The sequence below is a fragment of the Schistocerca gregaria genome, chromosome 2 (assembly GCF_023897955.1).
Source record: "Schistocerca gregaria isolate iqSchGreg1 chromosome 2, iqSchGreg1.2, whole genome shotgun sequence".
NCBI classification, from domain to species: domain Eukaryota; kingdom Metazoa; phylum Arthropoda; class Insecta; order Orthoptera; family Acrididae; genus Schistocerca; species Schistocerca gregaria.
Window position 1 is genome coordinate 723,626,049 of NC_064921.1, and position 24,527 is coordinate 723,650,575.

Genomic DNA, 24,527 nt, shown 5'->3' on the forward strand with positions numbered 1-24,527 from the left:
TATGTCCAGAAGTTGAAAAGAAAATGTTAATTGCGACGAAACAGCAGTTTCATTGTTCCACTCTTACGACGGCATATGTTTACAAAGATTGTGCAGATGAACAGCGATATTACTTTACTAACTAAAATTTGTTAAGACTGTCTTTGGTTGTTGCATATGTTACTTCCGGTTTACCCATTTTAGAGTTCTAAGAGATCAACAAAGTTTTTCAGGAAGTACTTGCGTCTAAATTCTGTATGTTCGTTTAATATTTCTTGTGGGTGTTTTGGTTCAAATGGCTCTGAGCACTATGGGACTTAACATTTGAGGTCATCAGTCCCCTACAACGTAAACATAACTAACCTAAGGACATCACACACATCCATGTCCGAGGAAGGATCCGAACCTGCGACCGTAGCAGTGGCACGGTTCCAGACTGCAGCGCCTAGACCCGCTCGGCAACTCCGGCCAGCGTGGGGTATTTTCTCGTGTATATGTAGAATTCTAATTCTTGAAGAATGTTCATTGCAAAACCGTTTGGTATTTTTTGCTGAATATGAAGTGCGTTTTCGATAGTATCAGTAGTGTGATTTTGATTTTTCAAGTCTAGAAAGAAGCTCGACTCATTATATTCGCTCCCTGTAATGTGTTCTTTATATCTTACGTTAAAATTTATTTCTGTTTGGCCAATGTAAAAGCTATTACAGCTGCTATATGTGATTTTACATATGCCTGGGTTACCATTTTTCGATGTTCTAGTGATAGCGGAACGTAATTTTTTTGAAAAGTTGTTATTGGTTCGAAAGACAAGTGGAATATTTGTGGCTTTAAATCGTGCATTAATTCTGTTGGAGATTTTACCAAGGTAGACTGCTGGTACTTATATTATATTCTGTGTAGGTGTTTCACGAATTAGGCATATTACACTATGCACTGGGTTTTGCTTTGGTCTTCTACATTTGTAGTATAATTTTGTGATTATGTTGGGGTCAAAATCATTTGCATAGGCTACCGGTATATAACGAAATGTGATAAGTTCTTTTTAAATTGCTGCCTTTTCTGATGGTAGAATTTTAATCTATGCATCATTGAGTGGGTAAATGCTAGTTTATCAGCCATTGCGTGACAGGTATTGGTATTCAAAATATGGTCCGAAGTGGTATTCTTTCTATAGATATCAAATGTGTAGCGATTTTTACTTTTGTCAGTTTTGAGGTCTAGGTAGTTAATTGCATTGTCTTCCTCAATATCCATAGTGAATTTAATTGAAGGGTGCATATTTGAGTGGCTGCGATCTGCCAACATGAGGGTATCGTCTATATACCTAAAATAATATACAATTTGGTTGAAAAAGGACCAATCTTAGTCAAAGAATTTCTCATCCAGAGAATTAAAGAAAATATCGGCTAATGTGCCTGCTACACTATTACCTATGGCTACTCCATCTGCTTGGGTATACATTTTGTTGTTAAATTCATACGAATTTTGTAATAGCGTTATTTCAAGTGTTCCAGCCATGGATATTTTTCTGTATATTAACAGGTTCTATTTTATTCCTGGACAGTTTCCTGTACTGGCACATTGGTATATAGATTTGTGACCTCAAACGAAATAAATTTACCATTAGATGGTATTTATATTTCTTTCATATCTCTTGCCAGAGTAGGCAAATTTTGCTTTTTTGTTGAAAGGATAAAGTTCTGTTATTTGTCTTTTTAGCTTTTTGCTTGTTAAGTATGATGGGCTATTTATGCAATTCATTGCGGGCCGAATTGGAACCGACCGTTTATGTGTCTTGTGTTGGGCTCGTAATTTTGGCTTAGCAGGATTCGTTACCGTGTACGTTGTTTTTTCATGTTTAGTGAGAATGGTATCACAGTTTATTGTATGAAATTTATTGATCTTTTAGACCACGAAAATTGGTAATGCAACAACCAAGGACAGTAGTAACAAATTTTAGTGAAAAAAAATATTGCTGTTCATCTGCACAACTTTGTAAGCATATTGTGTCGTAAGAGTGGAACTATCAAACTACTGTCATGTCGTAATTAACAGTTTCTTTTCAACATATTGACATAATTTACCATTTTATTAAAACAGTGACAGTTATAAAACAGTCCACTAACGACGAAATATGGACGTCACATCAATGTAAACGTGAGTACAATACAGCTACTTCAAAACAAATAGCATTGACATTACAGCAAAATTATAATTGCAGGTACTTGGAAACGGCGATAAAGCCGAAACAGTCTGTCGTAAATAGAGATTACTTCTTATAAGCAGCTGTTTGGTGCATCCACTCTAAGTTCTTATAGCTAAATTATGGCACCACCGAAACGTAAATATGTGTCACTGTCTTTACAGGTGGACATTGAGCTAAGTGATGTTCGTGAATGGAGCAGTATAGCCGATGTTGAATGCACAACAGAAGCGGAATTAACTGACGCCCAGCTCGTTGTTGCTGTAACTCTAACAACCGATGAGAACGAGAAAGATGATAACGACATCGAAGGCAATGAACCTACGGCTCGAGTATCACATACAGATGATAAAAATGCATTTTATATGGCCTTTCAATACATCGCACGAAGCTCTATTTCTGCCCCAACAGACATTTTTCGGATTAGGAGATGGCGGTTGCGTGTCAGTACAGTACTGTAATAATATATGTACAGATGTTAAACTTCCGGTCACAGTATCAACTTATTACCGTACGGTACAGACATGTTTTGTAGTACATGTGCTACTGCAAATACATATATATAATCGTGTATGCATGTTTCCTTTTTGTTTTAGAACTGTTTGAACGTGGAACAATATTTCAGACAGTGTTTCCAATTGAACGTTAAAGTTGTGCTGAACTGCGCTGTGATGGTTCGGGTCAGTGAAAGTGTTCTCCTGATAAAACTGCCGTTTTTGCTTTCGGACCATACCCCCAGTCTCGTAGGTGACCGGTTAGCGAGGTTCTACAGTACATCCGGCATCGTCAATTGTTTATTGAATATATTATAATGTCGCTACGGTTTTCAACGCCTACAGCGTTCTCTAGTATGATGGAAGTTAATTCGTGATCTCTTAACAGATGTTCTGTAACTCTCTCCTGTTTACCGTCAGTATATTTCATATGTTCCTTTCCTCTATGATTCTGCGTACGATCTCCTCGTGCCTTGTCTAACCAGTCCACCTACTTTTTAACGTCCTTCATATAGCCTCAAACCTCAAACACTTAGAATCTCTTCTTTCCCAAGTTTCCCATCCCACAGGAACTCAGCAGCACCGGATAATCAGTTAGTACGAAATAAATATGAACAATCCACATTTCTCTGTAGTACAAGATGTAGTGAAGAAGTGTGTGTATCTTTTAAAGGCAGCGAATCGATTGCGCTGAACTAGGAATGACATGTCTGTGCAGTGTACGAGGGTGAGTCAAATGAAAATCTTAAGTTTGTAATAGCAAATCGAAATTTCGCGCTGTTATCCTGTAAGTTGGTAAGCGTGTTACAAACAGCGTCCAGAATGGCCTGTAGGTGGCAGCATAGTGCAGATGCAAACGTACCATCGCAGTATCAGTTTAAAGATGGCTGCACCACCAGGGAAGAACAGCGTTCTCTTATTCGGATTATGCGTAGTGAAGGTATGAAACCTATTGAAATTCATCGAGGAATGTAGGTTCAGTGCTGTACTGCACGTTTGTCACAGCAGCAAGTCTACGAATGGAGTAGGAAGTTCGCAAATGGTGAGACTTCAGTGGAAGATGCTCCTCGTCCAGGTCAGGCACAACGAGATGTGACTCCACATAACATTTCATCAGTTGAAGCCATAGTGAAGAAAAATCGCCGAGTAACACTGAATGTGCATTGCAGCATGTTTACAGATTAGTCATGGGTCAGCACACCGCATTGTATATGATGTACTCCAGTTTCACAAAGTGTCTGCAAGATGGGTGCCACGGCAGCTGACTCCTGAAATGAGAGAACGACGTGTTGATGCTTTTGAAGAACTTCTTCGGCGTTTTGAAGGTTATGGACTCCTCGCAAGCATCGTTATAGGGACGAAACCTGGGTTCATTTCCACCAACCGGAAACGAAGAGAGCGAGCAAGGAATGGCGCCATTACTCATCACCAAAACCAAAGAAGTTTCGAACAGAACCATCCGCAGGGAAGGTTATGCCGACTCTCTTTTGGGACGAAAAAGGCGTCATTTTGCAGCATTACACGCCTAGAGGGACCACTGTCACCAGTGCATCATACACAGATCTCCTAAAAAATCATCTGCAGCCTGCAATCAAATCAAAGCGACGTGGATTGCTGTCAGCAGGTGTCCTTTTGCAAAGCCCCACACTGCCCGTACAACAGTTGAAACAATCATAAGCCTGCATTTTGAGTGTCTTCCTCATCCACCATATTCACCAGATCTTACCCCACGTGATTTCCATATGTTTGGACCACTCAAAGATGCAATGGGAGGAAAGAGGTTCCGTTCTGATGAAAAGGTACGCCACGCGGTGCATGAGTGGTTGCGCGGACTAACAAAAGATCTTTTTCTAAAGTAATGTATGCACTTTGTAAGCACTGGAGACTTGCCTTGAACGTGGGGGAGATTATGTTGAAAAGTGGCACAGCTTTCTACCACTTGTGCCCAATAAACAATATTTAAAATATACTTAAGGTTTTCATTTGACTCACCCTTTAGCTTTGGTGGGATCGAGAAGCAAATTCTGCAATGACAGCATGAGGATGTGTCGTGTTGCAGGCACGGCTTGCCCCGGCGACTGCCCGCCAGAGCTGGCGCCAGTCTGCGGCAACGACGGCATCACGTACCGCAACCTGTGCCAGCTCAGGAGGAAGTCCTGCATCGGCGGAGCGGCCATCAGGGTGTCACACGTGGGGCAGTGCGGTGAGTAACTGCACGACGAGGCAACAGGTTTTGTGTTGTGCGTATCCAAGGCTTTAGAATTGTAACTTGACGAATAATACCGCTTCAGGTCTATGACAAATTTTTTTTTGTGATACAGCAAGTTTCGCGGCGTCAAAACCCTATCTTGAGGTATATACAGGGTGTTTCAAAAATGACCGGTATATTTGAAACGGCAATAAAAACTAAACGAGCAGCGATAGAAATACACCGTTTGTTGCAATATGCTTGGGACAACAGTACATTTTCAGGCGGACAAACTTTCGAAATTACAGTAGTTACAATTTTCAACAACAGATGGCGCTGCGGTCTGGTAAACTCTATAGTACGATATTTTCCACATATCCACCATGCGTAGTAATAATATGGCGTAGTCTCTGAATGAAATTACCCGAAACCTTTGACAACGTGTCTGGCGGAATGGCTTCACATGCAGATGAGATGTACTGCTTCAGCTGTTCAATTGTTTCTGGATTCTGGCGGTACACCTGGTCTTTCAAGTGTCCCCACAGAAAGAAGTCACAGGGGTTCATTTTCTGGCGAGTAGGGAGGCCAATCCACGCCGCCTCCTGTATGTTTCGGATGGTGACCAGGCCTCACAGCTTTATATCCGCCAGCGTTCATCTCCTGCCTTCCAGACCTCATTGGCAGAGTAGCTGCCCACGAAATACAAAGGCCCCAGGCTTGTGAACAGTTTTGATCTAGCAGAAAACTTCATTTCAGCAAACACTCCAATAAGGAGTGGATTATTATCCCAGAGATTAATGAATTACTAGACAAAACATAACCTTCTAAGTGATCTTAGTATCGGTTCGGATGTGCTACAAATACAGATTCAGCTATGCCGTCGGTATTTGATACTCTTGATAGGTAAGTGTATATCACAGTCATATGATACTCTTGATAGGTACGTGTATGTCACAAGCATATCTATGGATCTATCAAAGGCTTCGGTCCTTTTGGACATACGATTTTACTAAATATAGACTCAAGAATAAGAGTTGTACGGAATGACTAGTTCCGATTGTGGCAAGCAAATATGGTACAAAGCTAAACGCTTAACAAAATATTTATCAGAACTACAGGACGACATCACGGTAAAATATTAACACAAGTATTGTTTCTGATATACGTCAATTATTTCCCCTATTATGTAGTCGTTTGGGAAAAATTCTCTTTTCTGGGAACAGGAATATCATATCTACTAAGAAAACAATATATTTCCTTCTAGAAGAACTATAAGAACCCCTTAAGGAAAATTATAATTCATCAGTACGTATTCAAGTTGCTCTGCGCGTAAATGAAACAAATGGTATGAATTTAAGTTTGAAAAGGAAAAAGGGCGTTGTTAAATTAAATAGTCAGCGTAGTAATCAAAGGATTTCTAGGAATGAATACTAATTCTAAGGTGAAGCGATATTTGCGAACAGAGTGTCATCAGCACCATACGAGTGCGTAACGTTAAGTGTGTATTAGTTGCATAGTATGCACATACACGCCCAGTTCTTCGCTATTGAAAACTTTTCTTGCAAACGAAGGCACAAAATACGAACACAGTTTTTAAATGTAATTGAGTAGGTCAGAGCCAGTCGTCATAAAAGTTTTATCGGTGTGGTACAACGTCATAATGTATAAAACTACTGCTGCTGGAGAAATCAAACATTTCAGCCACGGTTGAAGCGGCCATCTTCTGGGTCTACTGGATCAGTAGACCCAGAAGAATTACTAATTCGCACCTGTGTTAAACGATGATTTCAAAATGTTTCAATGCAGCCGTATTTACATGTAAAACAGAAGTTTCACATCTCTACGATTAATCGTGCGTACGTGCGTGCGTAAAACTAATTAACATTGCCTTACATTTGTCCTACGTTATCGCTTGAAGTAAGTAATATAATATGTTGAAAAGTCGCAGGGTGGAATGACGACGACGAAGCGCGGCATAACAGCCGCTGACACGAGCGAAGCACATCGGATAGGGTACGAAGCTGGAAGGAGAGCAATCCATCGCAGCCGAGTGCCATGCCAGCTGCCGGTGGAGACCTCTTCAGCAGAGTCTCCGCAATTAATCACCGGTGGTGGGAGGACAGGTGTGAGGGAAAAATGCGTGCGAGCGGCCGACGCGTCGGCTGACCGAGAAAGGGCCCTAAGGTTGCAGCCAGGCGGTAGGCCGGACCCGCGATTGATTATCGGTGGGAAACGCGGGGTGATTAATAGCCCGGCCGATAAGGCGAGGCACGGCGGCGCCGATAAACGCCCGACCGGCAGCTTAGTTACGAGGCTCACTGATAGAGACCGCCACACACGTGCGTATCGGGATCCGTTGCGGTGTTCCTTACAGGGAGACTCGACCCACCACGAGCCGCTTCATTCGTCACCAGCACTTCGATCCCGTGGCGCCAAGGTGCTACACCTGCCTACACGACCAACAGCAAGCCATTAGTCTGTCCCAGCTGCCAGTTCGTGGATTGAGATGGCCAAAGCCATTGGATAGTGATGTGCACATATACAGACGGCGGTTGCATCGCGTAGACAAGGTATAAAAGGGCATTGTATTGGCGGACCTGTCATCTGTACTCAGGAGATTCACATGAAAAGGTTTCCGACGTGATTATGGCGATCAGACGGGAATTAAAAGGCACTGAATGAGGAATGGTAGTTGGAGCTAGACGTATGGGATATTCCATTTCGGAACTAATTAGGGAATTTATTATTTCGAGATCCACTTGGTCAAGAGTATGGCGAAAATATATTTTAGCCATTATGTCTGAAGATGGACAACGTAGCGGCCGACGGCCTTCACTTAGCGACCGACAGCAGCGTCATTTGCATATTGCTGTCAATGCTAACAGACAATCAACACTGCCAGAAATAACCGCAAAAATCAGTGTGGGATGTACATCGAACGTATCCGGCGAATTATGGCCTTAAAGGCCTATGGCAGCAGACGAACGACTCGAGTGCGTTTGCTAACAAGACGACATCGCCTGCAGCACCGCTCCTGGGCTCGCGACCATTTCGATCGGACCGTGGACGACTGGAAAACTGTGGACTGGCCAGATGACTCCCGATTTAAGTTGGTAAGAACTGATGGTAAAGTTCGAGTGCGGCGCCGACCCCACGATGCTATGGACCCAGGCTGTCGACTGTTAGTGGCTCATAATGGTGTGGGGTACGTTTAAATGGAATGGGCAGGATCCTCTGGTCCAACTCAACCGATCATTGACTAGAAACACTTCTTCTCAACTACCTGTAGGCCATGTGTAGTCATTCATGCGTGGATTTTCATGGATGACAATGCACCATATCACCGGGCCACAGTTGCTCGCAACAGGTTTGAAAAATTCTGGCCAGTTCGAGCCAATGATTTGGGCTCCCAGATTACCGGACATGAATCCCATCGAACATTTATGGGCAGTAATCAAGGGGTCGGTTCATGCACCGGCAACACATTCGGGATTATGGCCGGCTACACAGCCAGTATGGCTCTGTATTTCTGACGAAGGCTTCCAATGACTTGTTGAGCCCACTACGCCGAGCAAAAAAGGATGGCCAACACGATGATAGCAGATATCTAATGACTTTTGTGACCTCACAGTATATTGAAATACTTGTGAGATACAACTCTCTTACGACGGCAGGTGGTTAACAAAACAAATGTTCTTCTGTTTTTGCAGAAAAATAGCAAACCTAATCGATAAATTATAAAATAAGAGAGGTACACAATGTACCGAAGTATCTAGAATAAACAATAAAATTTAAAAGTTACGAATAAAACGTTATCGATTCTTCATGAACTGAAACCTTCCATTTCCTTCAGATTAATACAGTTCTAGGCCTGATCTCTGGAATAAATCTCCTAAAACCGTAATTATCAAAAACACTCGCAAGAATATCCTGGGGCAGATATCCATGCAACATTAGCACAGGAGATGATGCGTCGCATCAAGCATTTTAAGATGGGGAGGATAAGTGTCAGGGTCTAATCACTAAGTTCGGACTACTTTTTGGTTTTGTATTTTTAGTTTATTGTGCACTTTCTGTTGAATTTTCAGTAGATCAGATTTCCATGACAGCTAACATCTACATCTACATGACTACTCTGCAATTCACATTTAAGTGCTTGGCAGAGGGTTCATCGAACCACAATCATACTCTCTCTCTACTATTCCACTCCCGAACAGCGAGCGGGAAAAACGAACACCTAAACGTTTCTGTTCGAGCTCTGATTTCTCTTATTTTATTTTGATGATCATTCCTACCTATATAGGTTGGGCTCAACAAAATATTTTCGCATTCGGAAGAGAAAGTTGGTGACTGAAATTTCGTAAAAAGCTCTCGCCGCGACGAAAAACGTCTATGCTGTAATGACTTCCATCCCAACTCGTGTATCATATCTGCCACACTCTCTCCCCTATAAAGCGATAATACAAAACGAGCTGCCCTTCTTTGCACCCTCTCGATGTCCTCCGTCAATCCCACCTGGTAAGGATCCCACACCGCGCAGCAATATTCTAACAGAGGACGAACGAGTGTAGTGTAAGCTGTCTCTTTAGTGGACTTGTTGCATCTTCTAAGTGTCCTGCCAATGAAACGCAACCTTTGGCTCGCCTTCCCGACGATATTATCTATGTGGTCCTTCCAACTGAAGTTGTTCGTAATTTTAACACCCAGGTACTTAGTTGAATTGACAGCCTTGAGAATTGTACTATTTATCGAGTAATCGAATTCCAACGGATTTCTTTTCGAACTCATGTGGATCATCTCACACTTTTCGTTATTTAATTATGTTAGTGCGAGGTATTTTAGTGTGTTAGTTAATTGAATACAACGGTTGTAGATGGTGAGGGAGAAGTTACGAAGGAGGAAGCTGCGGGTGGTTTGCCCATAATTTCTGCTTAGAAGGGATCTTGAAGGGCCATTGGTTAGACAAGGATGTAAGATCAGGTGTATTTGGAGGAATCGTTGGTATTTCACGACTGTAGGATACAGGACGAGGAAAGCAGTGTCATCATACTGTAGCTGGTGGACTAGTGTAGATCGTTTGGGCGTATGTGTAATGTACAGGGGATAAAGCAGAGGGGAAAGGATGGAGGCTTGGGGAACACCTATAGTGGACTGGAAGGTATGGAATTTGGTATTGTTATCAGTGCCAAAGGGTACAATATTTTATATCTACTCATGTTATAAATTAAATTGCCCCGCTAATGCTCCTACCAGTATATCCCCCTTATCTCAGGAACTCCTGTAGAGATTTTAATACGGCTTTTATCCACAGAATGATTCACGAGGAATGCTTGTGAACATAATTTATTGCTATTAAGTAGTTATGAGACTATGATATATGTATTCTTATTTGTTTCATGTTTGTGGTATAGAGTGACATGTCGTGACAATGGTGGGTGACACGAGCTTCTCAATTTCAGAGGAGGAGGTATCTGGCGGGAAAAGCAGTAACTAAACTGTCGCCTCAACTGCAGAGAAGCTTGTCCAGAACATAGGTCGGCTTGGTGATCTAGTGGTAAAGTGCGTGCGTGTGGACAATGGAGCAGAGATTTCCACTACCCCTTTTAACCTGGAATTTAGGTCTCATTGAAGTGAGAATACGCCAGAAACGATACAGGAGTCGGATTACAGGTCAAACCGTTGGTCACTTTTCCCTTAGATAACTGTTGTAGGTTATTGACACTCAAACCTGCGTAGTGGTGTCAAATAGAAAGACTTGCATCAGACCACAGAGCCACATGAAATTGTAATTATAAGAATCTATACAGGGTGGTCCATTGATCGTGACCGGGCCAAATATCTCCCGAAAAAAGGGTAAAAACTGAAAAACTACAAATAACGAAACTTGTCTAGCTTGAAGGGGGAAACCAGATGGTGCTATGGTTGGCCCGCTAGATGGCGCTGCCATAGGTCAAACGGATAACAACTGTGTTTTTTAAAATAGGAACTCCCATTTTTAGTTTCATATTCGTGCAGTAAGTAAAGAAATATGAATGTTTTACTTTGACCACTTTTTTCACTTTCGATAGATGACGCTGTAATAGTCACAACCATATGGCTCACAATTTTAGACGAACAGTTGGTAACAGGTAGGTTTTTCAAATTAAAATACAGAACTTAGGTACGTTTGAACATTTTATTTCGGTTGTTGCATTGTGATACATGTACCTTTGTGAACTTATCATTTCTGAGAACGCATGCTGTTACAGCGTGATTACCTGTAAATACCACATTAATGCAATAAACGCTCTAAATGATGTCCGTCAACCTCAATGCATTTGGCAATACGTGCAACGGCATTCCTCTCAACAGCCTGCTGTAATGTTCGCACATGCATCGACAAAGCACTGACGCATGTTGTCGGGCGTTGTCGGAGGATCACGATAGCAAATATCCTTCAACTTTCCCCACAGAAAGAAATCCGGGGACGTCAGATCCGGTGAACGTGCGGGCCCTGGTGCTTCGACGACCAATCCACCTGTCATGAAATATGCTATTCAATACCTCTTCAACAGCACGCGAGCTGTGTGCCAGGCATCCATCATGTTGGAAGTACATCACCATTCTGTCATGCGGTGAAACATATTGTGGTAACATCGGTAGAATATTACGTAGGAAATCAGCATACATTGCACCATTTAGATTGCCATCGATAAAATGGGAGCCAGTTATCTTTCCTCCCATAATACCGCACCATACATTAACCCGCTAAGGTCGCTGATGTTCCACTTGCCGCAGCCATCGTGGGTTTTCCGTTGCCCAATAGTACGTATTATGCCGGTTTACGTTACCGCTGTTGGTGAATGACGCTCCGTCGCTAAATAGAACGCGTGCAAATATCTGTCATCGTCCCGTAATTTCTCTTGTGACAAGTGGTAGAACTGTAGACGATGTTCAGAGTCGGCACGATGCAATTCCTGGTGCATAGAAATATGGTACGGGTGCAATCGATGTTGATGTAACATTCTCAACACCAACGTTTCTGAGATCCCCGATTCTCGCGCAATTTGTCTGCTACTGATGTGCAGATTAGCCGCGACGGCAGCTAAAACACCTACTTGGGCATCATCATTTGTTGCAGGTCGTGGTTGACATTTCAAATGTGGATGAACACTTCCTGTTTCCTTAATAATAACGTAACTATCCGGCAAACGGTCCGGACACTTGGATGATGTCGTCCAGGATACGGAGCAGCATACATAGCACACGCCCATTGGGCGTTTGATCATAATAGCCATACATCAATACGATATCGACCTTATCCGCAATTGGTTCAAAATGGTTCAAATGGCTCTGAGCACTATGGGACTCAACATCTTAGGTCATAAGTCCCCTAGAACTTAGAACTACTTAAACCTAACTAACCTAAGGACATTACACACACCCATGCTCGAGGCAGGATTCGAACCTGCGACCGTAGCAGTCCCGCAGTTCCGGACTGCAGCGCCAGAACCGCACGCCCACCGCGGCCAGCTCCGCAATTGGTAAACGGTCCATTTTAACAAGGGGAAATGTATCACGAAGCAAATACCGCCCGCACTGGCGGAATGTTACGTGATATGACGTACTTATACGTTTGTGACTATTACAGCGCCATCTATCAAAAAGAGGAAAAAGTGGTCCAACTAAAACATTCATATTTCTTTACGTACTAAACGAATATGTAATAAAAAATGGGGGCTCCTATTGAAAAAAAAACGCAGTTGATATCCGTTTGACCTATGGCAGCGCCATCTAGCAGGCCAACCACAGCGCCATCTGGATTCCCCCTTCAAGTTACACGAGTTTCGTTCTTTGAACTGTTTTCGTTTCAAGCTTATTTCGTGAGCTATTTGGCCCGGTACACTATTAATGGACCACCCTGTATATTTCTTCATGTTCTCTCAATACATATTAAGCTCATGCACAGAGTTTTCCTGTGTTTGTCTTGTGGTTATCCTCAGCAACTATTGTAGATATTTTAGATACGGTTTTCATTGAGCGATTCACTCGTAGATAATGCTGGCTGTGTGAACGTGGAACTGGTTTCTAGTTTCCTAGTAAAAATACTATTTCTTAAAAGGTTTTATTCAAATAGCCAGGGGAGACTAAAACTGAAGCGTAATAGTCGACTTCATTTTGATTATAGAAAAAGAAAGAGAGAAAAATGTAGTAGGTGACAATGGACTTGGGAGCAAAGAATGAAATGGAAGCCGCCTGACAAAATTTTGCAAGTACCACAGTTTTATCATTTCTAACATTTGATTTAATAATGCCGAAAAGTTTTCAACAGGGAACAGACCGGGAGACGCTGGAAGATTTCAGTTTGATTATAAAGCTTGGACAGGTATTTCCTACCCAGATTTTAAAATACAAAACATTTCCAGTGACTCTAGTTATAACTTTCGGGCTATGAATTGCAACTAGTAGCTCAATCTGTCAGAGCATTGAAAGTCTGAATAAGAAAATAGAAAATCCTGGAGTAGAAACAGTGCAATTAAAAATTAAAGTGTGTTATACTTATTACAAGATTATGTAAATAATTGTTAATTAAGACTAAAATTTGGTAACAAATACAGAATTCGCATAAATATTAAAAGAATCTGAATCTGCCGAGAACTGAACCAGCAGACTAGACGTTACAAAACTACAATGGTAGGCCCACAGCTATTGCCGACAGCTCTTACCAAAACAAGAAGAGGATAGAAACCGTTTGAAATTAAGTTTTAAATTATCCCGCAAGTCGCTATGTGCTCTCCTTTTCAAGTACAGGATAGCGCCCATAGTAGCTATAGATTAAAATATGTACATGGCAAATAGTATTGTAATATGGATTAAACACATTCAAGATATGTGGGCACTGTATTTATTACTTTTAATCGTCACACGTAACACATATCAACCAAGAATAGCATTTTCGCAAATACGATAAAGTTCAAAAGTCGAAGAGTTAATAAGCTTTTTCATAGAGTGTGTGTGAGCCACCAGAGGAACATCTGTGAATGCACAGAGAAGCGCAGCATTAGTCTACGGCGACGAGCGCAAAGACAATCTTCTCTACGCTACGATTTTTTACTATTCTTTATATTTACTTCGATTTTTCGGTTCATGGTGATTGAGCTTAAAAATAGAAAGTTACTGCTTAACTACTTCGCTCAAGCTCTTTAGCGGCCACAGATAAGCTGTAATTGGCTAATGTGGTACCACCGTATACTGATTTCCGTTGTACACGGACAAATGCAGCAAAGTTCAGTATCGTCTACCACCAAGTCGAAACGTCCGCGCAAAACACAGAGCACTACTGATCGGCGTAACGCTTTGTTGAAGCAGAACGAAGATTTACGACGTGACATTGGAAACCAGAGAAACGCTGCGCTGGTCTTTTCTATTGCATCAAGGAACGGCCGTTCGGCAGATAGCAGTAGCAAGATGAAAATACGCACTTCATTCCTGATAAACCTGAATTATGGCTTGCAATGCTCGATCTGATTTTCCAGTAGCACGGCATTGTAAACGAAGATACCAAATTTACGATCGCCGTTACTGAGATCGAGAATAAACAAACAGCGCAGATGCAATACTCAGCCCGTCCGTCACGCAGATGTATGCGCATTTTAAATACACTTACGCTCATAAATGAAGGATAATTGCAGAATGTGGTGCTACACAACGTGGAACTACACAAAACTGGCGCTAATAGCATAGGCACATAGGGAACACATACGACACATGTCTGTAAGTCCACGGTATTGGTGATAAGTTAAGAAAACCGTCCTGAAACACATGTGCTACAAAACGGTACTGTTTCCTGCGCATATACCCCGAAATGAATATGGCATATGATCAAGACGCACACGTACACAGGCAGCACAATGGGTTGGCATACTCTGGATCAGGTGGTCGAGCAGCTGCTGGGGTATAGCCTCCCATTCTTGCACCAGTGCCTGTCGGAGCTCCTGAAGTGTCCTAGGGTTTTGAAGACGTCCAGCGATACGTCGACCGAGAGCATCCCATACATGCTCGATGGGGTTTAGGTCTGGAGAACAGGCAGGCCACTCCATTCGCCTGATATCTTCTGTTTCAAGATACTCCTCCACAATGACAGCTCGGTGGGGCCGTGCGTTGTCATACATCAGGCGAAGGTGGGGCCCACTGCACCCCTGAAGAGTCGGACATACTGGTGCAAAATGACGTCCGGATACACCTGACATTTTACAGTTCCTCTATCAAAGACATGCAGGGGTTTACGTGCACCATTCATAATCCCCCCTAACACCATTAAACCACGACCTCCATACAGGTCCCTTTCAAGGATATTAAGAGGTTGGTATCTGGTTCTGGTTCACGATAGATGAAAACCGGGCGAGAATAACTACTCAGACTGTACCTGGACTCGTCCGTGAACATGACCTGGGACTACTGTTCCAATGGCTATGTAATGTGTTCTTGACACTTGGCTTTATGGACTCTCCTGTGACCAGGGGTCAGTGCAATGAACCTTGCAGGTCTCCGGGCGAATAAACCATGTCTGTTCAATCGTCTGTAGACTGTGTATCTGGAGACAATTGTTCCAGTGGCTGCGGTAAGGTCCCGAGCAAGGCTACCTGCAGTACTCCGTGGCCGTTTGCGGGCACTGATGGTCTTCTTGTGGTGTTGTACACCGTGGACGTCCTGTACTGTGGCGCCTGGACACGTTTTCTGTCTGCTGGAATGGTTGCCATAATCTTGAGATGACACTTTTGTGGAACACGGAGGGTCCCTGCTACGACCTGCTGTGTTTCACCACCTTCCATTCACCGTAGTATTCCACCCCTCCTTACGTCATATATATGTGTACTTTGAGCGATTTTCAACACACAGTCACCATTAGCACGTCTGAAAACGTCCGCACACTTACTCGCTGCACCGTACTCTGACCTGCCCCAAGACACCTCTGTGTATGTGGACTTATGTCAGCGCCACCGTGCGACGACCGCAGGTCAAACGCACCGCATGATCATACCAAGAGATAAGTAAAATCCGCTAACCGCCGACCAGAGCGCTATTTTACCATGTATCAGCATTATCCTTAATTTATGAGCATGGGTGTAGTTACCCCTTGGCGGCTACGTTGGCCGGTGGAACAACGTATCAAACAAGCACCGCATGGTGAAAAGAGATGAGGTAAGTCACCTTTAGAATTTTAGCGGCACCTGCGAAGCTTAGTCGATGACATCAAGTTGCCAGATACGACACAGCAACATGTAACGTACGTATAGTGCCAGAGTTGTTGGAGCGGCTGTGGCGCATTCCGATGCACGAGACATTTCATCGTTGTTCTCAGTTGCCGTCGAGGTCTATGCTTCGTTGGATGCAAGGCATACGTCGTCTCTGACGTTCGACTACAACAGTACAGACGCTCAGGGAGCTGCAGCAATGTCAACAACCGGAGTTAGTTAACAACTGGACGAGCTTTGAGATCACACTGACGGCTCGAGGCGGCAGATATCGACGTTGCTCAGAAGCAAGGGAGGCACATTCAAAACAAGCAAGGAAAATGGCAGCGTGTCTAACGAGCGTATCTGCTGGTACCACCGTCGCTTCGGAAACGAGGCGACGCGGTGCAATCCCCCTGTACTCATCCGAATGGCGACAGCGGACGGCGATTGTTCGAGCACCAGCCCTACCACTGAAAGATGAAAGCGATCACGGTCAAATACTGGTGAGTAACCTTCCTTCCTTACACTCGCTGTCACATCGACATTTTGTTACAGACGGCAAAAAGGGCCGCGCTTGTCTAATCGATTCATGTTCGGACGCCAGTGCATTGCCTGTAAGAAGTTGCGATGTCAACGTTCCTCCATCTCAACAAAAGCTCACCGTAGCAAACCTGATTTCAATAATGAGTTGTGGAAAGTGCCAGATAGATGTAGACCTCTGTCTCCAAGAACGTTTACCCAGGACTTTCGTAATTGTCGATATGTCAGACACAATACTCGGTGGCACTTTTTCTTTCATTATGCAGTTGTAGTAGCTATTGGCTCGTCGAGCATCCACCAGAGGACGCAGTGCTTTAAAGGCAGCCTAGGACGAGGTTCTGCCGATGTTCGATGACAGACAGGGGATGACGCCACTTGTCCTAAACTGCGAATCCGTGCCGTGTGCGCAGAAAGTTAAGGACAACACGTCCATCACATGAGGACTACACCAGGTCAACCAGTGTCTCAACGACTGTGCTGGTTAGTTCCTGATCGTTTCACGGTAGCGAAGGCAGAATTTGAAGAACTATTGCACTCGGGAATAGTCTGTATATCCGAAAGCCCGTGGTCATCGCCGCTTCATCTACCTAAAAAAAATGACAGGAGCTGGAAACCACGTGGAGAATACCCGTACCATTCCCGATCTTTATCCAGTACCAGATATTAGGGATTTTACGCACGTGCTGGCAGGCGCGACCATTTTTAGTGTCACTGACTGCCGGAAAGCATATCACCAGGTACCGGTCGCAGCTGCTGAAATAGCGAAGATGGCTGTCACGACACCATTCGGCTTATTCCAATACCTCCGTGTGCCGACGAATTTTAAAAATGCAGCAAAACATGGCAGCGGTTTATCGACGTTTACTAACGCATTGATGCATACGGCTTTTCGATCAATGAATCAAAGTGCTTACGTCGACGAGTCGGGTGCCAATCTATGGCTACTCAGTGACAGTAGCTGGTATCAGCCCACTGCAAGATAAACTTGCCCTTATCGAAGATAAGCCTCGTCCCGTCGATTATCACGAACCACGCTGATTTATTAGGGCAGTTAATTTCTGTAGACAACATCTGCCTAATGCAGCAGCCATTCAGGTACCTTTGACGTCAGCACTAGCCGGCAAGGGCGCAGTCAGCAAACTACCTTTGCAGTGGACACCAGAGATACTCATTGCATTCGGTAAGGTCAAGGCGTGTCTACATCAGGCAATCGTGTTGGCTCACCCTGTTCCTCAGGTACGACTAGTAACTGTTGTGGCTGCTAGCCAGCAACCCATTGGCCCAGTTCTACACCAGCATGTCGAAGGCCACTGGCACCCCCCGGGCTTCTTCTCTCGTAAGTCACAAGTTAAATGGAGCGCTTACAACAGAGAATTTCTGGCAATTTACGAAGCTGACAGACACTTCAGGCCACAAGTCGAAGGCTGACCACTTGCAGTTTTCAGACCACAAGCCGATTGCCTTCTGCTTCAGTAGGAACAAGGATGGGTGCTCATCGCGACAATTTAGAGAACCTGAATCTCTCGCCCAATTCACGGCAGACCTGTAGCATAGAAGCTGAAAATGTCGGGGCATATTTCTCGTCTCGGTTGCAATCGATATCTCAAGAGTTAGCTGCGCAAGGGACAGACCAACAACTCGTTGATATTCGTTGCTATAGTACATTCAGGTTACGGCTGCGGCAAATATAGCCTGCCGGTGAACGATTCCGACTTTGTTGTGACGTATAACAGGGAAACCCGAGACCTCTCGTACCTGAGAAATTGTGACGGCAACTATTTGTCAGCATTACCCGGGAATAAACGCGAGCGTCAAACTATGGACAGATTCGTATAGCCCAATATAAATAAGGGCTACCCTAGCTGGGCTAAAACTTGCTTAGATTTCCAGAGGGCCAAGATTGGACGACGCGTGCACAAAGCGGTAGGAGACTTCCCACTTACGACGGAACGTTTCACATACGTATACCTGGACATCGTGGGATCCCTGTTCCCATAGGAAAGATATCATTATCTCCTCACTGCAGTGGACCGCTTCACCAAATTGAATGAGGAGATTCCATAATAGCACATTTCTGCGGGAACGGTGGCACAGTTATTTCTTTCGTAGTGGATCGCACGTTTCGGCAGCCCTTCACATGTCATCACAGACCATGGGCGTCAATTCGAATCGACGTTGTTCTCAGAACTGGTCAACTACCGCAGTTTCCACCATCATCATACCACCGCTTACCATCCAACAAGCAATGGAATGGTGTAAAGCTGGCACAGAAAATTAAAAGCTGCGTTAACGTTCCAGGTGTCATCTTGGTCGTCAGCTTCGCTAGTGTTTGTTGGGCCTTCGCACAGCTCTAAAGGTGGTTTTAGTTGCATCCACTGCAGAATTGTTAGATCAAACCCGGACACGACAGACCGCCTTACCTTACGTACTGCAAATGGTGCGCGAGCATATGGCCAGACTTCTCCCATCCGCTGTCTCGAAACGAGGGGCGATAACTACGTTCGTGCACAAAGATCTATGGTCATCTACACGAACGGAAGCTGTCAAGTCGCCGCTGCAGTCTCCACATTCTGGGACCTACAGAGTGCACTACCAGGACTAACGTACCATGCACGTAGTTTGTAGTGCCCAGTGGTCGGCAGGAAAGCGTTAACGATCAAGTTTGAACAAACTTTATTTAACTAAAATGCCTTCTTGGTGTGCACTAAATTCCCACTCGAGAACAACAAGAAACAGTAATAATAACAACCAAAATACTACGCAACACAATTCCAAAGTGGCGTTACGCCCAATAAGATACAAATTTTACTTAATATTACGGAGAGTGTCTACTAAGCTAGTACCGGCGTAGGTACACGCTGCCGGTCTGACTGCTGGCGTGGTTTTGACAGTCTCAGCAGAAGTGGTGTTCATCATGCGGGATACATAAGGGAACCCCGACCCAGAGTCGATCAGGATGAGCCACTGGCATTCATGAAACAGCCCTGCAAATTCCAAGTGAATACATTCCCATGGAGCAGCTGCATGTGGCCACGAAAAATATTGGCACAGGGGTCCTGCCTGACGTGTTTGGCAGGTGGTGCTGACCAACCAGATGGAGGTAATGTCTTTATACAATCTGCGCCAATAAAGGTGTCGGAGGTCCAGCTGTTTGGTGAGGACCATACACAAATAGCCAGTGCGGATGAGGCTGAGGACACAGCAGCGCAATGCGTGCAGTATGACCACCCAGAGGACATCTAAATCACTATGCAAAAGGACGACGTCACTGCGGAAAAAGAGACTGTGCCAGTCAGCCTAAAAATGCTGGACTGCCGCATCGCGGGCAATACGATGGCCGTTTGGCCAGCCCACAGTGATTTGGAGGTGGAGAGCTTGCAGTGTCTGATCCTGAGCAGTTACCTGCCGGACTGCATCGGCATCCAACAGAAGCGCGTCCAGAGCTGCGTCAGTGTTCGGTTCCTCATGGAAACAAACCAAGGGGGGAGGCGTCAAACTCACGGCCCGCTCCGGCAGGCAACCAGGAAAGGAAATCGACATTTGCATGTCTTTCAGAGATGCGATAGACAATATTAAAGTCGAACGTCTCCAGGAAGAGCGGTCTGATCTGGAGGCGTCCGGGTGGGCAGCACCCAGGTGAAACCAAGAAACAAAAGGTTTGTGGTCGGTCGGCAGAGTGAAATGGCGTGGGCAGCATCCAGATGAAACCAAGAAACCAAAGGATTGTGGTCGATCGGCAGAGTGAAATGGCAACCATACACGAAATCGTGGAATTGCGTTAGGGCAAAAACAAGTGCCAAAGCATCTTTTTCAAATTGACTGTGTCTGGTATGAGCGTCCGTCAATTTTTTGGATGCGAAGATCACCAGTGTCTCAACGCCATGTTCCACTTTCGAGAGGACCACAACCAGGCCATAGTCCGGTACATCAGCAGCAACTATGATGGGCACGGAAGGGTCGTAAGTCGCCAGACAAGGAGGTCGGGAGAGAGCCGACCTGAGACTTGTAAAAGTCTGGTCACATGCCGCGTCCGAAACCCAATGCACAACCTTGTGTAACAACCCAGTTATGGTCTCCGAAAGCTTGGCGGCGTGGGGTATCAAACGCCGATAATAGTCAATGTGACCAAGAACGGATTACAGTTGCTTCATTTTTTTGGGGGGGGGGGGGGAGGGGAGGAGGCAGTTTTTAAATCACCTCGACATACTCCTTAGAGGCGTGTATGTTGCAGGCGTCGTGAAACCGACATAACTGACCTCCCACACAAAAAAAAACACACTTTTATTTCCTGTAACGCGGAAAGCCTATCCAGCCTGTCTATGAGGTCTACCACGGACGAGGCACTGATGATGACATCAACTAGATAATTTACCGCACCAGGTACCTGACTTGTAAGGTGTTCCACATAACGTTGGAAAATGGCGGCGGTGCTGACAATACCAAACGGGAGACGGTTGTACTGGAAAAGGCCACATGAGGAAGCGATTAGGATGTGCTGCGATTCCTCGTCCAACGGCAGCTGCAAATAAGCATCGTGGAAATCAAATTTGGCACAACGGTTGAGCCCGCAAGACGTGTGAGTATGTCATCCACCGATGGGACAGGATTGGCATTGATGACTGACTGAGAAGTTACCGTGACCTATAAATCGCCACAGATGTGTAAAGCACGGTTCGGCTTCTCGAGTAACACGATAGGCGTCGCCAAGCGACTGTGTGCGACGGGAGAAAGGGGACCTTCGTCTTGTACGCAGTGACGTTCAACCTGGAGCCTGTCAAGGAGAGAAAAAAAGACCGTCCTGGCCTTAAAACAAGAGGGATAGCAGAGGGCAGAAGGTTAACATGTGCGGTGAAATCCTTCACCCCTTGTGTGGAGGGTGAGAACAACGTTTCTTATTTGCTGAACAACGGGACGAGGAGGGTATCCGAGGAGGGGATTGAAAACCTTTACCTCATCCTGCACTGACAAACCCAGACGACAAAAATTGTCCAAACGCAGAAGGTTAGGAGCGCCGAGGGAGCCGCACATACCTTTACGATAGGTAGGTGATTCTTAATCCCAAAGCGATTTTTTCCAGATAGCAAATGATAAATCTACAAAGTTTGATTAAATCGGTGCAGTGGTTTCGGAAGAGATGTGGAATATACATACTTACATAGATTTTTGTAATATATATTACACGATTTTGATGAAGTGAAGCTTTAGACGGTGCCCCAAACTATGCTCAAGTTACCCTGCGAAAATCCCATGAACATTTGTCTAGTAGTTTGGAGATTAGGGTGTTCAGAGACTAACATACACGATGGTTTTACAGCTTTACTGTTAGCATAGGTAATGCCACTCGGAGATCTTGAAAGTCTCTTGTTTCTCCGAGTATTTTTGAGGAGTTCACCGTATCGGCTTAGAAAACTGATTTGCGGGCACTGATCCTTAAATATTATAAGTAGGAGGATAAGCCCGTAAAGTTCACTTGTAAGATCAGTTAAACGGTAGAAACAAAGCGGGTACACTGGAAGAAGACAAACAAGCTCTATAAAACAGGAAGAGAGAGAACTGAAATAATACATATCAATGGGTGCAAACGGAGGTAAATGATAATATGGAGGAAGATCTTATAGCAGCTAGAGTGAATGTGTCGCCGAATTATGAAATTATTGAAATTTCCTGCCAGATTAAGTGCGCTGGACTTGCCTTTCGTGGGTAATGTCCTTACCGAAAGAGATAACTTTTTCAATTATTTTCATGTGTTGTACAAAGAACTGACTCTACGGACCAATTTTTTTTCTTACAGAATAAACTCTTTGCGTGTACCTTCTTCCAATCGTCCATACCACACATGCGATTCTGGAAACCTTCCTAGATTCAAATGGCTCCAGGCATTATGGGACTTAACATCTGACGACATCAGTCCCCTAGATTTAGAACTACTTAAACCTAACTAACCTAAGGACATAACACACATCCATGCCCGAGGCAGGATTCGAACCTGCGACCGTAGCAGCACCTAGGTTCCGGACTGAAGCGCCTAGAACTGCTCCGCCACAGCGGCCGGCAAACCCTCCTAGATACGCACTCTTAGAAGGAAGGATATTCCAGAACCACACACGCTCTGCTGCGTAAGACTGTTAAATTGCTCACTGTTCTCATTTCTGCTACTTCTCATTACTTTCGTCATTCTTCGATTTACTTTCAATCGATAATCTCTACTCATTACACTGTTCAAGCCACTCAGCAGTCATGTAATTCTTCTTCACTTCCACTCAGGATAGCAATGTCATCAGCGAATCGTATCGTTGATATCCTTTCACTTTGAATTTTAATTCCACTCCTGAATCTGTCTTTTGTTTCCATCATTGCTTCTTCGATACACAGATTGAACAGAAAGGGAGAAAGAGTACCTCGCTGTCTTACAACCTTTTTAAACAAAGCACTTCATTCTTGATTGTCGACTCTTATTATTCCCTACTGACTCTTGCACATGTACATTACCCGTCTTTACCAGCAGCCTACTCCTATTTATCTCAGCATTTCTGACGTTTTGCACCATTTGATATTGTCGAACGCTTTCTTCCCGAAGACAAATCCTATGAGCATGTCTTAATTTATCTTCAGATTCCTTCGTCAACCGCAACGTCAGAATTGCCTCTCTGGTGCCTTTACGTTTCCTAAAGCGAAAACAATCGTCATGTAATAGATCCTCAATTTAGTTTTCCATTCTTCTGTATATTACTCTTATCAGCAACTTGGATGCATGAACTGTTAATCAGACTGTGCGATAATTCTCTCATTTGTCAGCTCTTGCTATCTTCGAAACTGTATGGAAGTCTGACGTTATATAGCAAGTCTCTTAAACCCTCCACACCATCAGCAATAATCGTTTTGTTACCACTCAACCCCTCCCCCCTCGATTATTCAAAGTGGCAGCGTCTACTGTCTGAAAGAACTTCAAGTGTATCTGTTCATTCCTTAGTAATTCGGTAGCCAACTTCTTTCCGCATCGATTCTTTTGACTAGCCACTTTTACTTCAGCTTAGTCTTTAATGTTAAAGTTGTTGTTGTAGTCTTCAGTCCTGAGACTACTTTGATGCAGCTCTCCATGGTACTCTATCCTGTGCAAGCCACTTCATCTCCCAGTACCCACTGCAACCTACATCCTTCTGAATCTGCGTAGTGTAGTCATCTCTTGGTCTTCCTCTACGATTTTTACCCTACACGCTGCCCTCCAATATTAAATTGGTGATCCCTTGATGCCTCAGAACATGTCCTACCAACCGATCCCTTATTCTGGTCAAGTTGTGCCACAAACTTCTCTTCTCCCCAATCCTATTCAATACTTCCTCATTAGTTATGTGATCTACCCAGATAATCTTCAGCATTCTTCTGTAGCACATTTCGAAAGCTTCTATTCTCTTCTTGTCCAAACTAGCTATCGTCCATGTTTCACTTCCATACATGGCTACACTCCATACAAATACTTTCAGAAATGTCTTCCTAACACTTAAATCTATACTCGATCTTAACAAATTTCTCTTCTTCAGAGACGCTTTTCCTTGCCATTGCCAGTCTACATTATATATCCTCTCTACTTCGACCATCATCTGTTATTTTGCTCCCTTAATAGCAAACCTCATTTACTACTTTAAGTGTCTCATTTCCTAATCTAATACCCTCAACATTACCCGACTTAATTCGACTACATTCCATTATCCTCGTTTTGCTTTTGTTGATGTTCATCTTATATCCTCCTTTCAAGACACTATCCATTCCGTTCAACTGCTCTTCCAAGTCGTTAGCTGTCTCTGACGGAATTACAATGTCATCGTCAAACCTCAAAGTTTTAATTACTTCTCCATTGATTTTAATACCTACTCCGAAATTTTCTTTTGTTTCCTTCACTGCTTGCTCAA

General features: G+C 44.0%; 1 protein-coding gene across 1 annotated transcript in view; it reads left to right on the forward strand.

Annotated features, from left to right (window-relative positions):
- Positions 1-24,527, forward strand: part of LOC126335951 (agrin-like) — a 304,094-nt gene that overhangs the window by 140,833 nt on the left and 138,734 nt on the right. Inside the window, exons 4-5 of the mRNA XM_049999428.1 lie at positions 2,347-2,494; positions 4,736-4,879. Of these exons, the coding sequence (XP_049855385.1) occupies positions 2,347-2,494; positions 4,736-4,879 (292 nt within the window). The remainder of the gene's footprint in view (positions 1-2,346; positions 2,495-4,735; positions 4,880-24,527) is intronic.